We start from the raw sequence: 19,887 nt of genomic DNA on the forward strand, positions 1-19,887 counted from the left end.
CAATTTCATAGAAGAATCATGTTTTTGAGGCATTTGTACATCTGACCAGGCCCAGGTCTGTGTGCCAGATTTGATTTTTTTTCACAAAATAATGAGAAATCAAAAATAAACATGATAAAATAACCAATATCTATATTTTTGGAGATGGAGAGTGATATAGAAGTAGAATTTATTGGGGTTTCCTTATCTTTAGTTCAGAGGAGTAATTTGTTGCAGCCTCTGGCTTTTTCTTTTCCTTCTTTTTTTTTTTTTAATTGACAGCAATAACAGCAGCAGTAGATACCTCCAAAATCAATAAAACCTGGAACTGACTGATGGTTTTTGTTTCCACAGAAAAGAGACATTGTAAGCTTTCCAAAACCCCAGATTTTTTTTTCATAATTGATAAAAAGACAACTCCAATGATTCCTCTAAGTTTTCCACTCTGCCTGGGCCACAATTTCAAAAGTTCCATACTCCAAAACAAGCAGATGTTTTTAGATGCTCTACAGAGATAGCTTTCTCTCATTAATCTGCTTTTCCCAGATTAAATTATGATTTGTCTTAAAAGCATATATAGACCTGTAAGTGAATTTTCAGCTTTATTATGTCCATTAATTCTCCATAAAGGGATTAGGAAAAGCAGTTTCTGACTCTACATCCAATACTCACAGCCACATAATCTGATGAGCAGCTCCAGTGGTCTTCAGTGTTCATGTCATTAAAGGTTAGGGTCACACGCCGGCCTTCTTCCACTGTGATCCTCCATTCACACACTCGGTTATGTGGGTATAGGTTGGGATAGTTGGGTGAAGTAAATGTTCCAACAGGTGCAGTAAGATCCCCACCACATTCTGAAATGTCCAGATATTGGGACAGTTCTCAGAGTAAAGCACTGCTTATAGAATTATAGCAAAAAAAATCAATGCTGCGAGAAAACGAGATCCTGAGAGGCTGATTTGATTGGCCTACCCTGTCCATATGTTTGTCTAAACAGCCAAGTTCCTGCCAGTCTTTATCACTCAGTCATAAAAGCAGTTGAGTATTAACTGACCATAGCCGCTCCTTTTAGTCTAATTTAGTCTAATTTTAGTCTAATTTTAGTCTAATTGTTAATAATCACTTTTCTGAAGGGCTTGTCTCGGGCTTCAGAAGCCTGGGTGACCCAAAGGCTTTGATGTCATATGATGCAAGCCCCTCATTGTGGCAAGACTGAGACATTTCGGACTTTCAGAGGACTGAGCAGAGCTACACAGAACAAGCAGAGTCTTAGAGTGAGTAATGATGGAGGATGTATTTTTCCTTTTCTGGATAACAGAGGTAGAGAAAAACTTTTAGGTATTTTAAGCAACACTTTTGAGTACAGTTATTTTGTGCTTTTCCTATCTTTTTTATGAATACCAAACTGTGCTGTGAGGAAAGAACAGTGAAGGTCTTGGATACAGAGAGTGCATTTTTTCTGAAACCTGTGACAGAATTTTAGCAGCTTACCCTCAGTTTCCTTTTAAAATAGAGCAATATAATTTAATGCAGTGTAGTGGAAGTCCCTTTCCTCATGCTCACAGATTCTGCAGAATAGTCTGATCAGTGCATTCACCTGCATTAAATTTTTGGTAATAGAGTTTCTCATCTAAGTTTGCATAAAAGGATCCTAGGAGTGGAATAACATTCTTTTGGAGATTGTTTCCCCCTCTGTTGTTTTATTGCAGAATCAAACATGAAGAAAGCATTCAGTTGAACTTTTAAATGAGCTGGAAGGAGTTAAGAAGGGTCAGCAGGAGACTGGAATACGATGACTATTGCAAAGAATTACTAAAATAGGAGCCATATTTTGGTAGGACAAGCATTGCATGGACAATGAAGATGGTGAAAGAAGCGTGAAGCAGGAGTACGTCCGTGTCCTCAGTCCTTATTAGAGCAGCTCTTTGAAGTAATTGTGCTCAGGAAAAGGGACAATGGGCACAAACTGAAGCACATGAAATTTCACCTGAACATATGAAAACACTTTTCCCTGTGAGGGTCATTGAATACCAGTATAAGTTGATCTTGCTTATAAAGAGGGATGTGGGAAGGGTATGTTAGGACATCCCTCGACTGACTGTTGAAGAAAAAAGGTGTGGAAGAGTGTGCTTCCTTGTGCCACTGATGGCAACATCCATTATAGCAGGAGATTGCTTGCTTCAGCAAATTTCAGCTCAGCTAAGTTGTTGCCAGAGAGCTCTATTCATACATCCCCCCAAAGTTTAAATTTAAGAGCAAATACACACCACTCCAAGAACAAGTAATCTATAATATATGTTGTATTTGTGCAATTATGGTCTGTGGTATAAGTTGCTTCCTGAGAGTATATTTCAACCTTACAAATCCAACCTTCAGTACTGGAATCAAAGCGCAGTCTGAATCCTCGGGCATTGACTGATTCATCAGTGACAAACTTGACATAAGCAAAACTGTCAGAGGTGTCCACAGCATCAGGGAGAGTATTACCACAGTACCTGCCCAACAAATTTCCTGCAAAAATCACATAGAGAAAGAGAAATTTATATCAATATATTATTTATATTTATATTTATATTTATATTGAAGGGTCACTTTCCAATTTAATTGGACAGGCAGTAGTAAACTAGTAGAATCAAGTTATTGCTGGCAAACAGAAGGATTTTGTTTGCCTTACTTTGCATCAGCAAGCAAGGCAGACACAAGCAAATACTGTACATTGAAAAGGCTCACTTTGCACCCAAAGAGAAATGCTTTCAGGAACCTCTGGTGAGGTTTCATAGTAGTACTAAGGAGGGGAAGAGAAACACTGAAATAATTCTCAGACCAGAAGCGTTGTATTCTCGGATCTCCACAAAGTCATTTGTGCACTTGGAAGAGTTTTGAATATCTAGGCCTTCTAATCTGATGGTAAGATAGTGGCCCCTGGGACCCCGAAGGAACCATTCACACAGCAGGTTGTCTTGATAATGAAGGTCAGGATACCCCATGCTTTCGATGGTACCAGTTTGTCCTATCACTGTCCCACCACAGGGAGCTGCAAAAGGAAGAATATTGTTTGGTTGGCTGTAGAATCTCAGAGAGATGATCTTTCTCCTAAACAAGACTTAAAGGTAAGGCACAAATGACTTGTTCTCTAACTGTGGTAATAAAACAGGAATTGCCTTCCAATTAAATATCTTCCATGTTTTCAATCTAATTCAATCAATCCTGGTTGCTGGTTTGTTCCATTTTTTTCAGCCCCCCCCCCCCCAACCATTGCAAGCATCCCTTCCGCTCTTTCATATATCTTATCATTTGAATAAACTTACAGTTTTCAATCTAATCTCTGACTATGTCCATATTTACCAGAAAACCTTGCAAAGATGTATCAGATAAATTAAAAAGAAATGAAATTTGCTAAGTGTGAATCTAAATTTTTTATGACAGACAAAAGTTGACTTCTAGTTTGGGTCAACAGTTATAGTTCAGCCTCCTTCTTCCTTTAATCCCTTCGTGTTCACTCCTTGTGGTGTCTCAGTGAGTAATCACTGCACAGTGTATAAAACAGCTATTAATTTTTAATTGTCTCCTTCTGAACACTCATTTCTCTGCAGTACCTGCAAACATAAGTTTTAGTAGTAAGGCTTACAGCAAACATGTAATTCTTGGGGTGGTCATGTTCAGGGCCAGGAGTTGGACCTTGATTATCCTTGTGGTTCCTTTCCAAATCAGGATATTCTATGATTCTATGAAACAATATTCTCAGGTGGAATAAATTGGATTTTTTTTTTTACAGTGGTTTCTGTGTCTGTCAGTTACAATCTTTCCATGGCAATAACAGTTGTGTTCATACTGTTACATCCTTGATTCGTTAGGGCTTTGTTTCAGGATGACTGGCATTCAGCTAAGATAGTGTAAATCTGTTGTGGCTAAATGTAAGTTACAGCTTCATATACTAACAAATATACGTATATACGAAGTTTCTTCAGTTTTTACATTCAGAAATATGATAGCACTCTATTTTGGCTTAAGTGTTTTAGATCTAACACAATTACCAAAGTTCTGTGTAAAACAATATAGTTCACTACTTTGCCTTTGAGAAATTAACAGTCCTTAGACTATCCTATATGAGTGATACTAACATAATGGCTGTTATTCTTTGAAGATTACTAACATTATCAAACCCCAAAAAGTAGCTTATTTCTGAATCTGATCAAGGACTATTTTTTTCTTGAATTTTAAAATATTTCTAGTGCTTTCTAACCCTGTTTTTTCAGCTTGAGAGCAAATAACTTTAAAGTATTTATTTTCCCAGATGACAAATAATGGTTCTCATTGCTCATTCCTTTTCCAGCCCATTATTATGCTGCCCCTGTTTGTCTAGCAGCTTTGTTATTATAGAGTGATTTACATTTACATAGAGAAGCTCCTAATTAGCTCTTCTACTGCCAGTTCTTTGCTGACCTTTGCATTCACCTTCAGAACCCTGCTCATGAAAGTTACCCTAAGTTTGCATTCTGAAAATCAAACCATGTTACACTACTTTATCCACACTGACCTTTTTTCTACTGCTACTTTGACTTTGACAGGAGGTTATCCAGTAGGTGTTTCTGCTGCTGCTGGTCTATGAGCACTTTCCTATTAATATTTCCCTAATTTTCACCTCTTGCTAGGTGCAGAACATGCTGATATTCTGATGCCTTAGCTCTAACACTAACTGAAAGCACCACGTACCTGTCAGCCCATCTCACAGGTCTGATTTAAGCCCTATTAAAAAAGCCTAACACTTGAGACCAAAATCTTCTTTAAAATCATAGAAAATGATAAGTGCAAGCATTACCAATGGAGTATTTAGCATTGAATCCCATGTGTGTGGCACTGCTGTCAGACCTGAACCTCAGGTACATGACAGCTCCTGAGGATCTCTGTGAGCCTGGCATCAAACCTCCACACAGCTTGGCAATGAGGGGGGCACTGGAGTCGGCACCGCTGCGCAGCTCTAGGTAACTGGAAGTGCAGCTGGAAGAGGAGAGAATTTTCTTTTCAATGTATGGCAGTATTGGTTCAAAATCATTCCAGTACGTGCATAAAGCCATGAAACTGTAGTGATTTAGATTGGTTTCCATGCAGTGTGACCAGGACAGAATCAACAAGATCATAATCCATTGCAGTTATGTAACAATTGAATCAAAAGAAGTGCTAGAAACATTGAGAGAGATTAATCTAAAACTCAGTCTATGATCAGATCAGATATGACAGGAGCAGCTTCTGGATAGGCATACGAACAGCACTGGCAAAAGTAGCTGGGACCATCTTTAATACATTTTTTTGGCAGGATTCAGATTCAGCAGATATTCCCTACTAAGTTTCACTGATGAATGTTGAAATAAGGGACAACAAGAGGACAGATTAAGGGAATAGAAATTCAGTTCTGGGGTCTAATTAGGTGGGCATACAAAGACCCAAAATATCTTAACTATAAGCTTTGTCTTCAGAATGGTGCAGTGTCCTTGAAGCCAGAAAGGACACCTTTGGGATTCTCCATCCTTCACTATTTTTTCTGGATGTGGTTTCACAGGCTCACCTTTGCCTTACAGTGAACTTCATCCAATCAATGAAGTTACATCAGCTGGAAAATAGCCTTGTTTTATGCTTCAGGCAGGGAGTGCAAAATGTGTACACCCACAGCAAACCAGCACCGGGCAATGGAGGAAGGAGGCAAAGTGTCATGGTGGCAATCTATTGGCTTTAAAAGCACCCGAGAGTCCAAATGACTGAAAACCTGAATATGAAAGGACTATAGGGCACAGATTTTACAGAAAGCACTTTTCTACCATGGATGTTCCACTTTTTCTGTCATACTGATTTCTGTTACGCATTGCAAAGTGCTAGGAATGTAAACCAGTGACCTGATAGCTTCAGTGATCTCTCAAAAATTTCTTAACCCCATTTAATTTTAATTATGGAAGTGTTTATTCTCTGGGAGGAATTAGAGAAAGTAACAGGTAAAGAAAAATCAGAATGGAGTCTCTGAAGAAACATAGGCAAAATTGGATGTATACTTTGGTGAAGGTTCAATGTAAAACTGATCTTCAAATTGCAGCTCTACTGCATGTCCATTGGGAGCAGTTATGGTCCAGACACAGTCAGCATGCGGAGGGTAATTGCTCGGGTAGTTGGGGGAAGATGTATATCCACTGGGGTTGAAATCATTGATATAAATGTTCCCTCCACAGGCTGGGAAAGAAAAGATCACCAATAAAAAACAATATGAAAAGGAAATGGGTGGGGCATCAAAAATATGACTTATCACTATATTCCAACACAGTTTCCTTTTGATGTCATACAGTTACATAAATAAAACCATGTATGTTATTGCTTACTGTGGGAAAACATTTTAATGCAGTAGAATCCTATATTCCTGTGCTCCTGCTTACCTAGCCCTCTTCATTCCCAAGTGTTCAGGGCCTGAATTAAACTGTCTTATTTCTTCCTTGGATTGCTTCTAAAACAAGCACAAAACTTATTTCTTGCCTTGTTCCTATCCCAATTCCGAAGAGCTAGGAAGTCCACAAGTCAAACCCATCAATATTTCTGTGAATCGTTCCCAACATCTACTTTCCAAGAACTGAAATGTCTGTTTGAGATAATAATGAATGTGTGAGGAATGCCAGTCAGAGGAAACATGAGGATTTGTTCAGGTCCTTTACCTGACAAAAATATCTTTATTTTGACCAGAACCTTTCTGTCCCAAACCCCCTCTATATTCTAGCAGTACTGGTTTAACACAATTCCATAAATTGAAGTAGTAGAAATGCTATTGTACGGCTTCACCTATTCCCCTCATGAATCCTCTAATGTAATGCTAATTCTTTGGGGCAGCAAGGAAAATAGGCAGAAATCAAGCACTTAAAGATTTGAGCTGATTGACAGGTTGCCTTAGTTGTTTAGATACACTGTTTAACAGGTGTCTGGGTGTGCCAAGTGGTGTGTGTTATGAGGACAGTGGGATAACTGCAAATGGCAAGTTCGTGATTTACTCCTGGGACCTGGGTCTCCATTTTGTTCATTCTTTCAAAAAAAGTTAGCTTTGGCAATCAATGTTATTTTCTCAGTTGGGAGGAAAACCTGTGAGAAATCTTGCCACCTTTCTTGACACACTACCCTGAAAAATTCCTAACTTCATTTAGCACTTGCGCTGGGTAGTAAATGTTCAAAATAATGTTCTTGTTTCCAAGAGTTTTTTCCTTTCCTGTATGAATTTTTGACATCTCTTCCTAACTGTAGATGCTACCTCCCTACTAAAGGGTCTCCCCCTTTTCTTTTGTTTTAAATCCATCTTTAATATCTTCAGGTTCTGTGACCTGACACTCTTTAAAAAGGAAAAATCTGAATGTCAGATCAGAAGTCATGCACTGTACGACATTTTTGCAGACATCTGATTTTACCAGAATTGGACCTTAGAACAAAAATATCCTTTAAGAGGACAAACTCCAAGTTACATGTGTATAAGTGGCAGAATTTGTTACCTAGACTTACCTAGACTCTTAGCCTCATATTTCAGTTTGAATCCTTGACCCTCGTTCCTGCTGTCAGAAGTGAAGTGGACAAACAGCTGATTGTCTGTGGTGTACATGGTAGAGATAGGGCTGGTTCCACAAAACCGTCCATTCCCTCTTCCAGACACTAAAGGTGGGGCAGAATTATCTAACCCATTCTTCAGCTAAAACAGAAATTGCTAATGTTACTCAAGCAAACAGCCCTGGAATGTAAATTTTGAGCACACATCATCTTAATGCTTCCAGCCACAGGGGAAATTATTAAACTAGTGATTAATTAATACACATTAATAAAAAAGAGAGTGAGATAGAAAGAAATACCATCTTTGGTATTTCTCTTTGGTGTTTGCACCCCGTGACATCCTGAGCTGCTTTACTGACCCTGAAATCTGTAAGGTTCAGAAGCTTTAACAGCTTTGAGGATTTGGTGACCCAGCCAATAAACTCACCTCTACGTAATCTCCAAGGATGCAGGAAGTATCCTCACTCTTAACCTGGAAAGGCTGTTCAAAATGAACAGCAATGATAAATCCAGTAGTTACCACTACATGCCAGGAACAATTCAGATTAGGAGAATAGTTTTGAGGGTAGTTGGGGGATGTTATCACACCCCTGCTTGTGTGCAAATAGCCTCCACAACCTGAAAAAAAAAGGTGAAAGTTGAAGCAAAGAGAAATACAAACATCAAATATTCACCCATTCATTTTGAGAAAAACCCTGTTCCTGAAAGATGTGATGGGTAAAAATAAGTGTTGAAATGAGTGTATGAAGAGCTGAGGGGCATATAGCAATGCACATGATGAATGATCTCCCAAAACACAAGCTTATGGATTACAAGATGACACCCACAGAAATTCCTGACAGTGAGACTGTTGTCAGGCTTAGCAGATGAATAAGCAGGTAGCAATGTCAAGGAGGTCCCATGGCAGGAGCTTATCATTACCCTGTCTGAGGACATTGCTTCTAGCCATGGACCAAAACACTGACATCTACCCCAGCTGCCAGTCAGAAAAATTTCCCCTGATTGTCACGGTTGCCCTAACACCTTCTTGGTGCCTCAGCCCATTCAGGGATCTCTTATCATTCCTGAGTGGGTGTGGGAGGACTGTTGCTGGAAACTGCTGACATTCCTGCTAGAATTTATACAGCTTTCTGCATTTGTCTCTTCCTGCTTTGAGTCATTTATTTCCCTCTCTTACTTGAGCATTCTTTCACCCTTCAGCTGAGCTGTTATAAACTCAGGCACATGCTTTTCTTCCTTCTGAGAAGTGACTGGTCTGGTTGAATCACTCTTTGTGCATTATATTACTGGGAAAATAGCAAATTTTACCTATGTAGAGTCAGACATTTATTAACACATATTCATGAGAGGTGAATAATTAGATGTGTGATTAATTAGATCGTAGACAGCTGTTAACAATACCAGAGTCTTTTACCCCATTTTTAGCAGCAAGGCAGACATTTATCTGGGGGAGAAGAGAAACAAGTCTTACTTTTGTGATAAGAGGCATTAAAACCAGCTCCAGTGACACTTGCATCTGACATGAAGTGGATGAACATTGAATCTCCAGTTGATCTTATTGGCCCAGGAGGTTCTCGTCCACACAGAGTAGCCAGTACTGGGGAAAGACTATTGTCTCCTGAGATAAAAAGAACATGTTAGTGTTAAAACTAAATCAGTCCACATCTGCCTGTTTGTTGCTGTGGCTCACACTTACAGGAAGGTGCTTTTCAAGACCTTTAAGCCCTTACAGATTTAGAAATATTTTTATAGATCACCAAAGATTTTGCCAGACTTTGCTAATTTTATGTTAACTAGCAGAATGTCTCAGAATAGAGGAAGAGTACTGCTTCAGGGCATGTTCTCATTGCTATCTAGATTGCTTAAGCTCAGTGGAGATGAGAATTTGAGGTATTTGGACCTTGGGTCTCTACTGCATCCTGTCAGCACAGGGCAAGATTGACTTCTCACCATCTTTGATAATAAGTTTGTCATAGTTGCATGAGTTGTGAGATTCTATGTCTAGTCCCAGGATATTGAATTCCACAGTGGATCCAGGAGCTCTGATAAGCCACATACAGTCCTCAAGATTTCTGTAATTCATTGGCCAGCCCGGTGAGAAGAGGAATGAAGGTGTTTCTTCAGTTGTTACAGCCCCTCCACATGCACCTGTCATGGACAAGAAGACAAAAATAGAAAGCATCCTCTTTTAAACAGAACACTCCCCTCATGTAATATAAGATGACAGTCCTACAATTACACACAATGAGGGCACAGTGATGATGTGTATAGTTACAGTAATGCAGGAATTCTTCAACTTCAGGTCGGATTGGAAGTATAAAACTTGGAAGTCCTCATTTGTGAGGATGTTCCTGTGCTGCTTGTTGCAGCAATGATGTGACCTATTTTACCATGAGGAATATCTAGCAAAGGACCTAAGAGCATCTACCACAGTTTAACATAAGTTGTTGTGCTGTTTCATATCACAATGGCCAATGATTTAGAATGGTTTTTCAAGAGGGATAATTTTCCATGAAGGCATATCAGTGTTTAGATTTAATGAAATACCTGTGTAAAGAAAAATTATCCTCTAGCAACATACTTATTTTTAGAACACTGTAAATTAGTATATCTGAGAGTCCCTAGAAATTGTTTTAAAGAGCTAGTAAAATGCTTCATTAAAGTGTCACTGAAAGCTTTCTCTCATTAATAGCTAGAGCTTTCTCTAGCGGGGAAGTTGGTTTGGAGTTCTTTAAGTAAAGTTGAGTGTATCACTGGCTGTATCACTTGTAACTGTGCAACCCACTGAAAACCCACCTCTAGCAATGGGCTGTGCAACAGCAGAAGCATCCACTGCATACCACTCCAAAAGAAAGCCTTTTCCAGTCACAGATGAATCTGACTGGAACTGGATTGTCATCGAACTGCCAGAGGATGCAAAAGAAGCAAGGTCTGCGCCACAATATGTTTCAATAAGACGAGAATGAGCAGTGGGCCCATCATACACCTGCAGAGAGAATAGTGCTGTTCCTCACAGAGCCAGATTTTCATCTGCCCCATACTCAGCAAATTTCCAAGGAGAAAATTACCCTCTTTAAATGACTGAGGGATCTTTCAGCAAACCTAAGTTAGCAAGAAACCTTTCTTATAAAAAAGGAACAAATTATATTCTGTTAAATGTGAAACTTTCACAGAACAAGGATTTGAATGGAAGCCATCAAATTCAGCTCATTCCCTATCACAGGGATGCTCTTTGGGGACATAGAATGGCATCCCACATTAAAAAAAGTCCACAGGTACAATTCTGGTCCTTGACGGGAAAAAAAAACCCCATGACATGTAGTGAAAAGAAAAGGAATTACTTTTCTTTTTTTCCTTTCTCTTTTTTTCCCCCACTGAGGAACATATATATTTTGAGTTCTATCAGATACTTATGCAGAAATATTTTTTCCATTGTATGTATTTATAAGCCAAAATTTTGGGTGGTTACAAGATGTTTCTCCTTTGTCACCTTTCAAGACTATTTTGTTCTTTTCATCTACTACCCAGTAAAAATGTCCAGTAGAGAAAGCTAGGAAATATTAAATAAACATTAACATTACATTAATGATCTGATCCTTGAGTCAGGTTAAAGGTCAGGCTGATTTACACTCACTAAATGTCTAGCTGGTTTAAGAAACTTATTTTGCTTTGAAAGGGACAAAGAAAGGCAGGCTGAGTTAGGAGAAAAAAATGTTGGTAATGTATGACATGAGATGAAAGACAAAGTTTTATTTCCCTTTTGAACTAATATTACATTTGAATATCATTAAATGAATAATGAACTGAAAATATAGAACTAGTATGAACTTTCTCAAATATTAAAAAAGGATAATTGATTAACTGCTTAAAAAAAACCAAAAGAAAGCAAGAAGAGATTTACCTTATTTAAGTGGTTATGTTAGCTAAGTTCAGAAAAAAATTGTGTCCTCTATCGTTCCATTTTACTTAGCACCGTGAATGCTGTATTGAAGAAGCCCCTGCTTATTGCAGGGCGTTGGATTAGGTGACCTGTAAAAGGCCCCTTCCAACTCCAAACTATTCCATTATTCTATATTTAACCTGGCTAGACTGTAATACAGGGGAGTACAGAAAAACAATCAAACTGGAAGAAAGAGGCACCTTTCTACTGCCATCAGCAAAATTACTGATGCAGAGAACAAAGAAGATGCAAGTAAATGATACCTTGTAGGATTTAAAAATAACTTTATTTTTAGAAGCACTGAGATGATATTATCACTGTTGTCCTTAACTGAACCAGCACAGAGCAAATTTCAGTCTGGTATCTGACCTGAAATTCTTGAATATTAATATTCAGGATTGTACCATTGCAGACTTATTTTTAGTAAATTTCAAACTTACAGACTGGAAATACCTGTTAGGGATCCAAAGAGTATGTAACTCTCCCTAAAATTTATAATTATTGAAAAGATAGCATAGCAAAACCAATAAGCCACACCAAATACTCTTAAATGCTTCCCATTCCTCCTGTAGGTTTCTCTATCCATCCATTTTACTAAAGTTGATTGAAATAAAATAACTTCTCAGAATGAAATCACCTTTAGATTGTCATACTGGCACCTGTGATGATTTTCAATATCCATCTGCAGGATACGGACATGGATAACTTGTGAAGCATTAACACTTATCCGCCACTGGTAGTTGGAATTGTGAGGGTAACTTCTGGGCCACTGTGGTGAAGCTATTTGTCCTCTGTCTCCCACAATGTCATTTCCATACACTGAAAAACAAGAAAGAGACAACTAATGCCTCTAATTCACAAAGAGTAAAAGAAACACTGGGGCCCATCTGACTTAGTTTACTTTGGACTAGACAGTGCTGTAAGGCTGTAAGACATGTCTCAGAGAGTCCCAAGATGCACATCTAATGATTTTCTTGTTTTGAGAGCTGCAGTGTTCCCTTTTCTGAAGGAAATTACCCATTTGAGCCACATGGGTATATGTGTAGGAGAGGTGGGAAGACAACACATATAAACTCCTCCCTGACTCTGACTACTTTGTGTTCATTTCTACCCAAAAGCATTAAAGAATTTTTTTTTTTTAAATGCCTTTGCATGTTCTGGTAAAAAATGCTTCTGAATTCATTGAGGTCTGAACTATTGATAATTCTGTTTGAAAATGAGTAGTTAAAATCTCAAAATAAGGAAAATTATTAGAAGTTTAGCTTGCATAATCAGAATGGCTGTGGACATTTAGCTTCTGAAGTCTGTTTGTGCAGCAGAATTTCCCTTTTTCTAATTCTGCTCCCTGGTTGATGGCATCTAGATCCAAACCAGAAGATGGACACCGTCATACTCAAAAACCAAAATGGAAAGCTGTGAAAGAAATACTTTTTTCTTAATTTGTCAATTGCCTAATAAATATGATACATTTACAAAATTATTCAGTATACCTACATGCACATGAATTCTGTTCTGGCATGTTTTAGAGCACCCCTTTACATTTCTACAGATATTTTACAAAATAATTTTTAAGCAAATTTACAGCTTTTTTGACATCAGCAAATATTTTCTAATAGACTTTACAGGGCCAAACAATCACATTTTAGAATCATTTCGGAAGTACTATGGAAGAAAGATAGTTTTCAATCAAATTACATTTACTTACAGTGAGAGAAGGTGGCCCTGAAGCCAACATCCATGCCTGAACTGTCCGAGACAAATTTGACCCACAGGATATGTCCAATAGTTGATGTATAATTTAAAGGCAAGGAGTTCCCACAGAATCGTCCTGCCAGCGTGCCTGTATCATTCCCTTCACGAATCTCCAGGTAATCTTTGGTGCAGCCACTACTATTCTCCACCTGAAATACTCTGTTTCAATAGCAGTAGAAGAGCATTAGCATGCATATGACTGGCACATACTTCAGAGTGTGGCCTGCCAGGCCATGAATCCCACTGTAACTGGTATGCTGTAAGAGTTAAGAAAAAGGCAGCAACAAAACCCTCATCACCTGCCAAGGCCACTAATACAGGGGTCCCTCTTTCCAACCCCTTATTTTATAACAGAACTTCAGTGTGCAGAGTTACTCATTTTAAAGAGTTCTCAAATCCTTGTAAAATTTCTTGGTTCTCCAAGAACAACCATGAAACACAGCCCTGAGATACAATCCAGATTTTTAATGTAAATCCAGTGAGTGTTGGGTGCAGAGAATATTTTAGCCCCTTCATATGTGTATTATTTCAGCACACTCCATGGTGAGAAAACATTTGCTGATTTAGTTGTAGTTAACACCTCTCAGCTCAGATATCCCTTAGCAGTTTCTCCAGAATTATAAAATATTACAGTTTCTCTGGCCTCTCTGAGTGTCACACATCTGGGTGTGCAAAATAATAACAAGGATTATTATCTATTCTTCTAAACTACCTTTTACTGTAGAAAAGGAATGAGATATAGTGATCAAATGATAAATTTTTAATTATTGCACCAAGCTGAATGCTAAATATGTTCTAAAAATCATGATTTGTATTTCCAAGTGAAATGCTTTAATGCAAACCAAGATGGTTTTTAGAAGCAGACTATGAATATATAGCAAAGATTCCAGAGAGTGCCTCTAATAACCAGTGCCTTAAATATTTGTGCTTTCTGATTTTCTGGTAACAACTTCTCCCTTTCAGGTTTGAATTTAGCCATATGTGTTCAGCATAACATGCTGTGAAATGGTCCCAACCACTCATCTGGATATATTTCAGAACAATTTAAAGCTAACCCTCACATTACAAGACAGACATTTCAGTTCAGACTGAGCTGAAGAAAATGAATTACTTGTAGCAACAAAATTTTATAACGCCCTAATATGAAATTAAATAAAACAAATAATGCTTTCTAATGCAATTACTCCATGCTTTCCAGTATTTTCAGCTTGCCTTTCAGCTATGTGTAACTGAAGAAAAAGAATTAACATCTACTCAGTGTCACTTTATGTAAGTGAATTGTATGTTCCGCAGAAAGTTTCTGTGGAAAACTAGAATTTTGGTTTGCTTCTGAAAAGTTATTGTTTATTTTGTAGCATTTGGAAAAATGTTTTCAGGCTTTTGGAAAACCTTTTGGAAAATGTTTTTAGGCTGTAGTACTTTTTCTCTGCTTCAGTGAGTAGAGGAGGAATACAATGTCCTTTTCATTGCATTAGTGAATCAGTACATGCCTAACAAGTTGTGCTTTATGCAGTCAGTGTGTTACCAGAAAAATTTTCCTTTTGTTCTGATTAACTGCAAATGCAGGTTTCAGAGTTAGTTTTCTTTTCGTGCTCATTCTTGGTAAGCTTTGCTAAAGGTCAGTGCTCTCTTTCTTGGCAGCAGCCACTGTTTGATGCCCGGAAATGGAGAGGCTCAGAAATCTACCTCATGGGTAAAGAACGACCTAAAAGCCCTGGTAAAGGACTCCACATTATTCTCCACATGACTTTCCTGTCAGAAGTGTTCAAAGGAAAGTTAGTTTGCTGAAGGGAAAACAAAATTCAATCACATATTCTCCTGATTCCTGTTGTAGATCCTCTGCTTTAACTGTTGGAGAAATTTTGAGGAGTTTAATATCAATTTTAGAATCCCAGAATAGAATCATATAATGTTTTGAATTGGAAGGGACCTTAAAGTTCAAGTAGGTCCAAACCCCTTGCTATGGACAGGGACACCTTCCACTAGACCAGATTTCCCAGAGCTCCATCCAGTCTGGCCATGAACACTGCCAGGTTTGGGGCATCCACAACTTCTCTGGGCAACCTGTTCCAGTGCCCCATTCTTTACTGTTACAGTAAAGAATTTCTTTCTAACATCTAATCTAAACCTGTCCTTTTTCAGTTTGAAGCTATTGCCCCTTGTCCTGTCACTACAGTTGCTCCTGAAGGGTCCCTCTCCATCTTTCCTGTATGCTCCCTTCAGATACTGGAAGGTTGCCATGAGGTCTCCACACAGCCTTCTCTTCTCTAGCCTGAACAGCCCAAACCTTCTCTGCCTGTCTGCAGTAGAGAGGTGCTCCAGTCCCCTTTTCAACTTTGTGGCTTCCATGTCTTTCTTACACTGTGGGCAACACAACCATATGCATATTCCATGTGGGGTCTTATGAGAGCGTAGTAGAGGGGCAGAATCCCCCCTCGACCTGCCACACTCCTTTGGATGCAGCCCAGGATTCCTTTGGCTTTCTGGGCTGTGAGTGCACATTTCTGGCTGTTGTTGAGCTTTTTTCATCAACCATCACCTCCAAGTCTTTCTCTATAGGGCTGCTCTAAATCCCTTCTCTGCCTGGCCTGTGGATGTATCTGGGATTGCCCCTACCCAGGTATAGGATCTGGCACTTGACTGTTGAATTTCATGAGGTTTGCATCAGCCCACCTCTCAATTGTGTCAAGATCCCTCCGGAGGTATAACTCTACAATGTGTGGAATATCTAGGTCCTTTATATTAATCAGCTATATAATAAACACTAAAATGAATCTTTACATTGTAAATGTAAGGAAATTCCTTTGTAAAGAAAAGGCAGAGTGATGTTAAATTTCCTCTTCTTGTTTATGAGAGAGATCTGGCTTCTTCAGCATCCCATGCTGCTCAAATAATAAATCACCTATTTATATAATGCCATATACGCCTTAATATATGCGATGACTAAGACAGGGAAACACTGATTGCAAGCTGCCACTAACCCCTGCTGTGTTCTCTTTCCAAGTTACTCTAAAAATATGTTTCAGCTTTATCATTCGGTAATTACATTTCCTAATAAACACAGAACATCCTTCCTTCAGGTCTGTTAAAGGCTGAATAATAACCCCTGGCAATGCATTTACATGAAGGACAGCTGGAGTCGGTTGCCAGGGGAGCTGATGATTGTCCAGACACACTCGCTGTTGAGAGGATATGGCTCGGGATAGCCAGGGCTGTTGAAAGCTCCTCTGTCCATGTGGAAAGTACCCCCGCAGGCTGCAACAAGAAAGAGACAGTAGAGGCTTGGAAAGGGTGGCATAAAAAACCAAAAAAAAAGCTTCACAGAGCCAGAGCATTTGCTAATCAAGAAAGCATTTCTCCTTGTCTCTTTGTTCTTTGCTTGTTGATATATGTGCTGAGACCTTGGCCAAAAAGAGGAAGGGCAACAGGGAAGGTTAAAAAATTGAATGGCAGAGAGAAAAAGAGGTAAAGGATTTGTTCTTTTTCTTAAAAGTCAGAGGCATAAGGAAGTAGTATCTGTTGTATGGACTTACATGATGACGATGCAGCATAGGTGGCATGGAAGCCCCTGGCAGTAATGTTGTGGTTGGAGATGAAGTTCACCACCAAGGCATTACCAAAAGAAGTGATAGGATATGGCATAGTAGTGCCACAGTAACGGCCTGAAAGAGTGCAAGCCAGAGAGGGAAAAAAAAAGTGTTCAGCATGTAATTACAACTGCTAATTTAACATTTGGAGTTAATGCCTGACAACAAGCAGCAGTAGCATTTGTTGTTTACAATTGCAGTTGTCAATTCAATCTACATAAAAATGAAATAGTCCACTTAATTTGCACAAAACTCAACTCTTGTGGCAATTTTTTTTTAAGGACCTCCTGCTCTCCAGACACCCTCATCACTGGTTATTCTGTCATTGAGTTCCCTCAACGAAAATGAAAAAAAAAAGAGAAATTACTGCCTAATTGGAAATAAACCCCCCAAAAATCTATCAAATATATCTGACAGCAGTTTCCATTTCACTCAGTTGGTTTCTGATGAAAAAAACCAAGTGAAAAATAACAGACCAGTTCTCCTGCAATGGATTGTAATACAGGGATTAGAAATAGGAATCACAATCTAGCAAAAAGGCATCTGACAGTAATAAGAAAGATAGCAGCTAGTGTCATAGAATCATGGAATACTTTGGGTTGGAAGGAGCCTTTAAAGGTCATCTAGTCCAACCCCCCTGCAATGAGCAGGGAGATCTTTAACTAGATCTGGTTGCTCAGAACCTCATCCAGCCTGACCTTGAATGTTTCCAGGACGTCTACCAATTCTGTGGACAAGTTGTTGCAGTGATTCACCACCCTCATTGTAAAAATTTTTTTCCTTATATCTAGTTTAAATCTACCTTCTTTTAGCTTAAAACCATGACAATCTCGATAGGTCCTTCTAAAATATTTTCCCCATCTTTTTTACATGGCCCCTTTAAGTACTGAAAAGTCCTTTAGTCAAGTGAAAGCCAAGGATAGGAGACCAAAAAATGAATTCTGCTCTTAGCTACAAACCATTTAAATTGACTGCAGCCCCACTCTCCACAAAGAAGCACGTACAAAAGTAGAGTAAGAGAGAACAGAAAAGTAGAGTAATAAGACACAGATATTCTGAATTTTCCAGAAAGGAATTAGAGGCAACCCTGGGGATATGAGGAGAGTTGGGACCACCCTGTGTTCAGGGCTCTGAATTTTGCTGCTTCCGGCTGCTCCTGGCACTTGAAGAAGATGGTTCTGTCCAGAGATGTCAGAAGAAAGCTATAAAAACTCAGGAAAGAGCAGAAAATTTTCTGCTTTCCATAGCTTGAGGAAAAACCATTCTCTGCTCCCAGAAATCTGCAGCTTCCTTACCAGTGTTTAGCATGGACTGCAGTTATTTTCTGTGCTTGTGAGTTATATGTTTTTGTATAGTTAACTGGGAATTCAGTTTAAATTGAATTGCTTGGTTCCCAATATTGTTCAGCTGAGGAGGAAGGAAAAGGCAGCTGGAGTGAACACCAAACTGCAGGTTACTAGGAGCATACTCAGAGCCTGGGAGGACTCTGCCATTCACACTGAAGACTCATTCTCCATTCTCAGTTTCCTCTGGCAGAGAGGCCGAGGAGATTCTGTTTTCAAAGAAAATCCATTTAGCAGGAGGCCATGCACAGAAAACCTTCTCCTGCTTACCTTGGGTGTAGTTTTATATATATTGAAATGCACAAGGGAAAGGTACAATACCTTGAAGAGGAGCCTCATAGTTATTCCCATCCAAAATCTCCACAAAATCCGTTGCACAGTTTTGTCTATCATTTTCAACATCGAAGTCAGTGAACGAAAGTGTGACGTGGTTGACTGGCAACGGCAAAGAGTAAAAATTGAGAAAGAAGTTTGTAATTTCACAGAGAAATAATTACATGTAAACAAATGTTCTTTTTTTTCCCTGAAGTCAATCAGTCCCCATAAAGCATAACATCCAAAGTAGTTTTTTTCATTATATGTTGAATGAATTTGATGGAAGTGCATTAACCTCTCCTGCAAAGGTCCTGGTAAATGTCTTCACCTTTCAGTACTTTCTAGTACAATTAACATTGGAAGGACAGGATTTAACACATACACATGGATCTAAGTTTCCTTGTATCTGGACAACTTACTATATACTGAAAACATTAGCAAATACAACATGGAAAATCTACAGACATTCAGAAACAAAAGTTATTTCTACACACCCATGACCTGCTGTCCCTTTGCAATCTATACCATAGATCTGGACAAATATGAACTGCTGCTGCCCTGCTCCAGGCTTAGAAAGAGCCACTTCTTTCATCATATTGCAACATTCCATATTCATCAATTGGGCTGGTCAAAGGATCATTAACTACCCTCAGCTATACTTGTACAGAATTGGATTTTCCACACTCTTGGACTGCAGGCTATATCATGAAAAAGAGGATTTCTGGTTCAGCGTATTTTTGACTTTCCTACTACTCTTGCTTCTCTGATACAAACAAAAGTGAAGTCACAGCTGGCAGAAGAGAAGCTGTCCTTGACACCAGTCTGGGACAGTAGTTACTACTGGCCTTAGGGCTCCCATGCAGTTTGAGCGGGTCAGAAAGAGTCTCATGATTTAGATGACAATTAAGTTTTCTCCCACACTGACCAAGCTGAATTTGACACAAATATTTTGCTTCTCACTGGGCCCCACTTAATTGGCTCGCATAAGCTGAAATGACAGACGTGGAGCCAGCGCTGCGTTCAGCAGGGTGCCGCTGACTGGCGTTCAGCTGCATACGTGTGTTCCGCACTCCTTTGTGTCCTGTCTGGTCAATCAATTACAGCTATCAATGCAGGTCCTCAGGATACACAGCAAAAAGGGAAAAAACACAGCGGGTGGCCATAGCAGGAGACTTGCTGGCCTTCCCAGTAAAAGCAGAGCAGGAGCTCTGCTGTGGCCTGCCATTGGCTAAATCTATCGGATATGCAATGCAATGTATGTATGCTATTTATGTATGTAATGCTGTGCAACGGTGTAATGAAGCCATGTGGAGCTGTAACACGAGGCATGGGATGGTCCTGCTGGCAAGTGGAGGAGGTCACTTCTTCTACAGCACTTTTATGGTCTCTCATACTCTTGTAATTCAGGAGA

The 19,887-nt window shown here is 39.1% G+C and overlaps 1 protein-coding gene across 1 annotated transcript in view; it reads right to left on the reverse strand.

The window, feature by feature from the left end:
* The window catches only part of CUBN (cubilin), a 145,653-nt gene that overhangs the window by 44,316 nt on the left and 81,450 nt on the right, over nucleotides 1-19,887 (reverse strand). Inside the window, exons 34-48 of the mRNA XM_042044038.1 lie at nucleotides 18,483-18,596; nucleotides 16,765-16,893; nucleotides 16,354-16,486; nucleotides 13,185-13,390; nucleotides 12,117-12,298; nucleotides 10,336-10,525; nucleotides 9,490-9,687; nucleotides 9,011-9,157; nucleotides 7,967-8,157; nucleotides 7,498-7,681; nucleotides 6,021-6,195; nucleotides 4,799-4,977; nucleotides 2,804-3,013; nucleotides 2,350-2,490; nucleotides 652-833 (exon numbers count right to left, since the gene is read on the reverse strand). Of these exons, the coding sequence (XP_041899972.1) occupies nucleotides 652-833; nucleotides 2,350-2,490; nucleotides 2,804-3,013; nucleotides 4,799-4,977; nucleotides 6,021-6,195; nucleotides 7,498-7,681; nucleotides 7,967-8,157; nucleotides 9,011-9,157; nucleotides 9,490-9,687; nucleotides 10,336-10,525; nucleotides 12,117-12,298; nucleotides 13,185-13,390; nucleotides 16,354-16,486; nucleotides 16,765-16,893; nucleotides 18,483-18,596 (2,561 nt within the window). The remainder of the gene's footprint in view (nucleotides 1-651; nucleotides 834-2,349; nucleotides 2,491-2,803; nucleotides 3,014-4,798; nucleotides 4,978-6,020; nucleotides 6,196-7,497; nucleotides 7,682-7,966; nucleotides 8,158-9,010; nucleotides 9,158-9,489; nucleotides 9,688-10,335; nucleotides 10,526-12,116; nucleotides 12,299-13,184; nucleotides 13,391-16,353; nucleotides 16,487-16,764; nucleotides 16,894-18,482; nucleotides 18,597-19,887) is intronic.

This window comes from Corvus kubaryi, unplaced genomic scaffold (assembly GCF_017639235.1).
Source record: "Corvus kubaryi isolate FWS band 111438036 unplaced genomic scaffold, C.kubaryi_AGA036_p1.0 37398, whole genome shotgun sequence".
In the NCBI taxonomy this organism is placed as follows: Eukaryota; Metazoa; Chordata; class Aves; order Passeriformes; family Corvidae; genus Corvus; species Corvus kubaryi.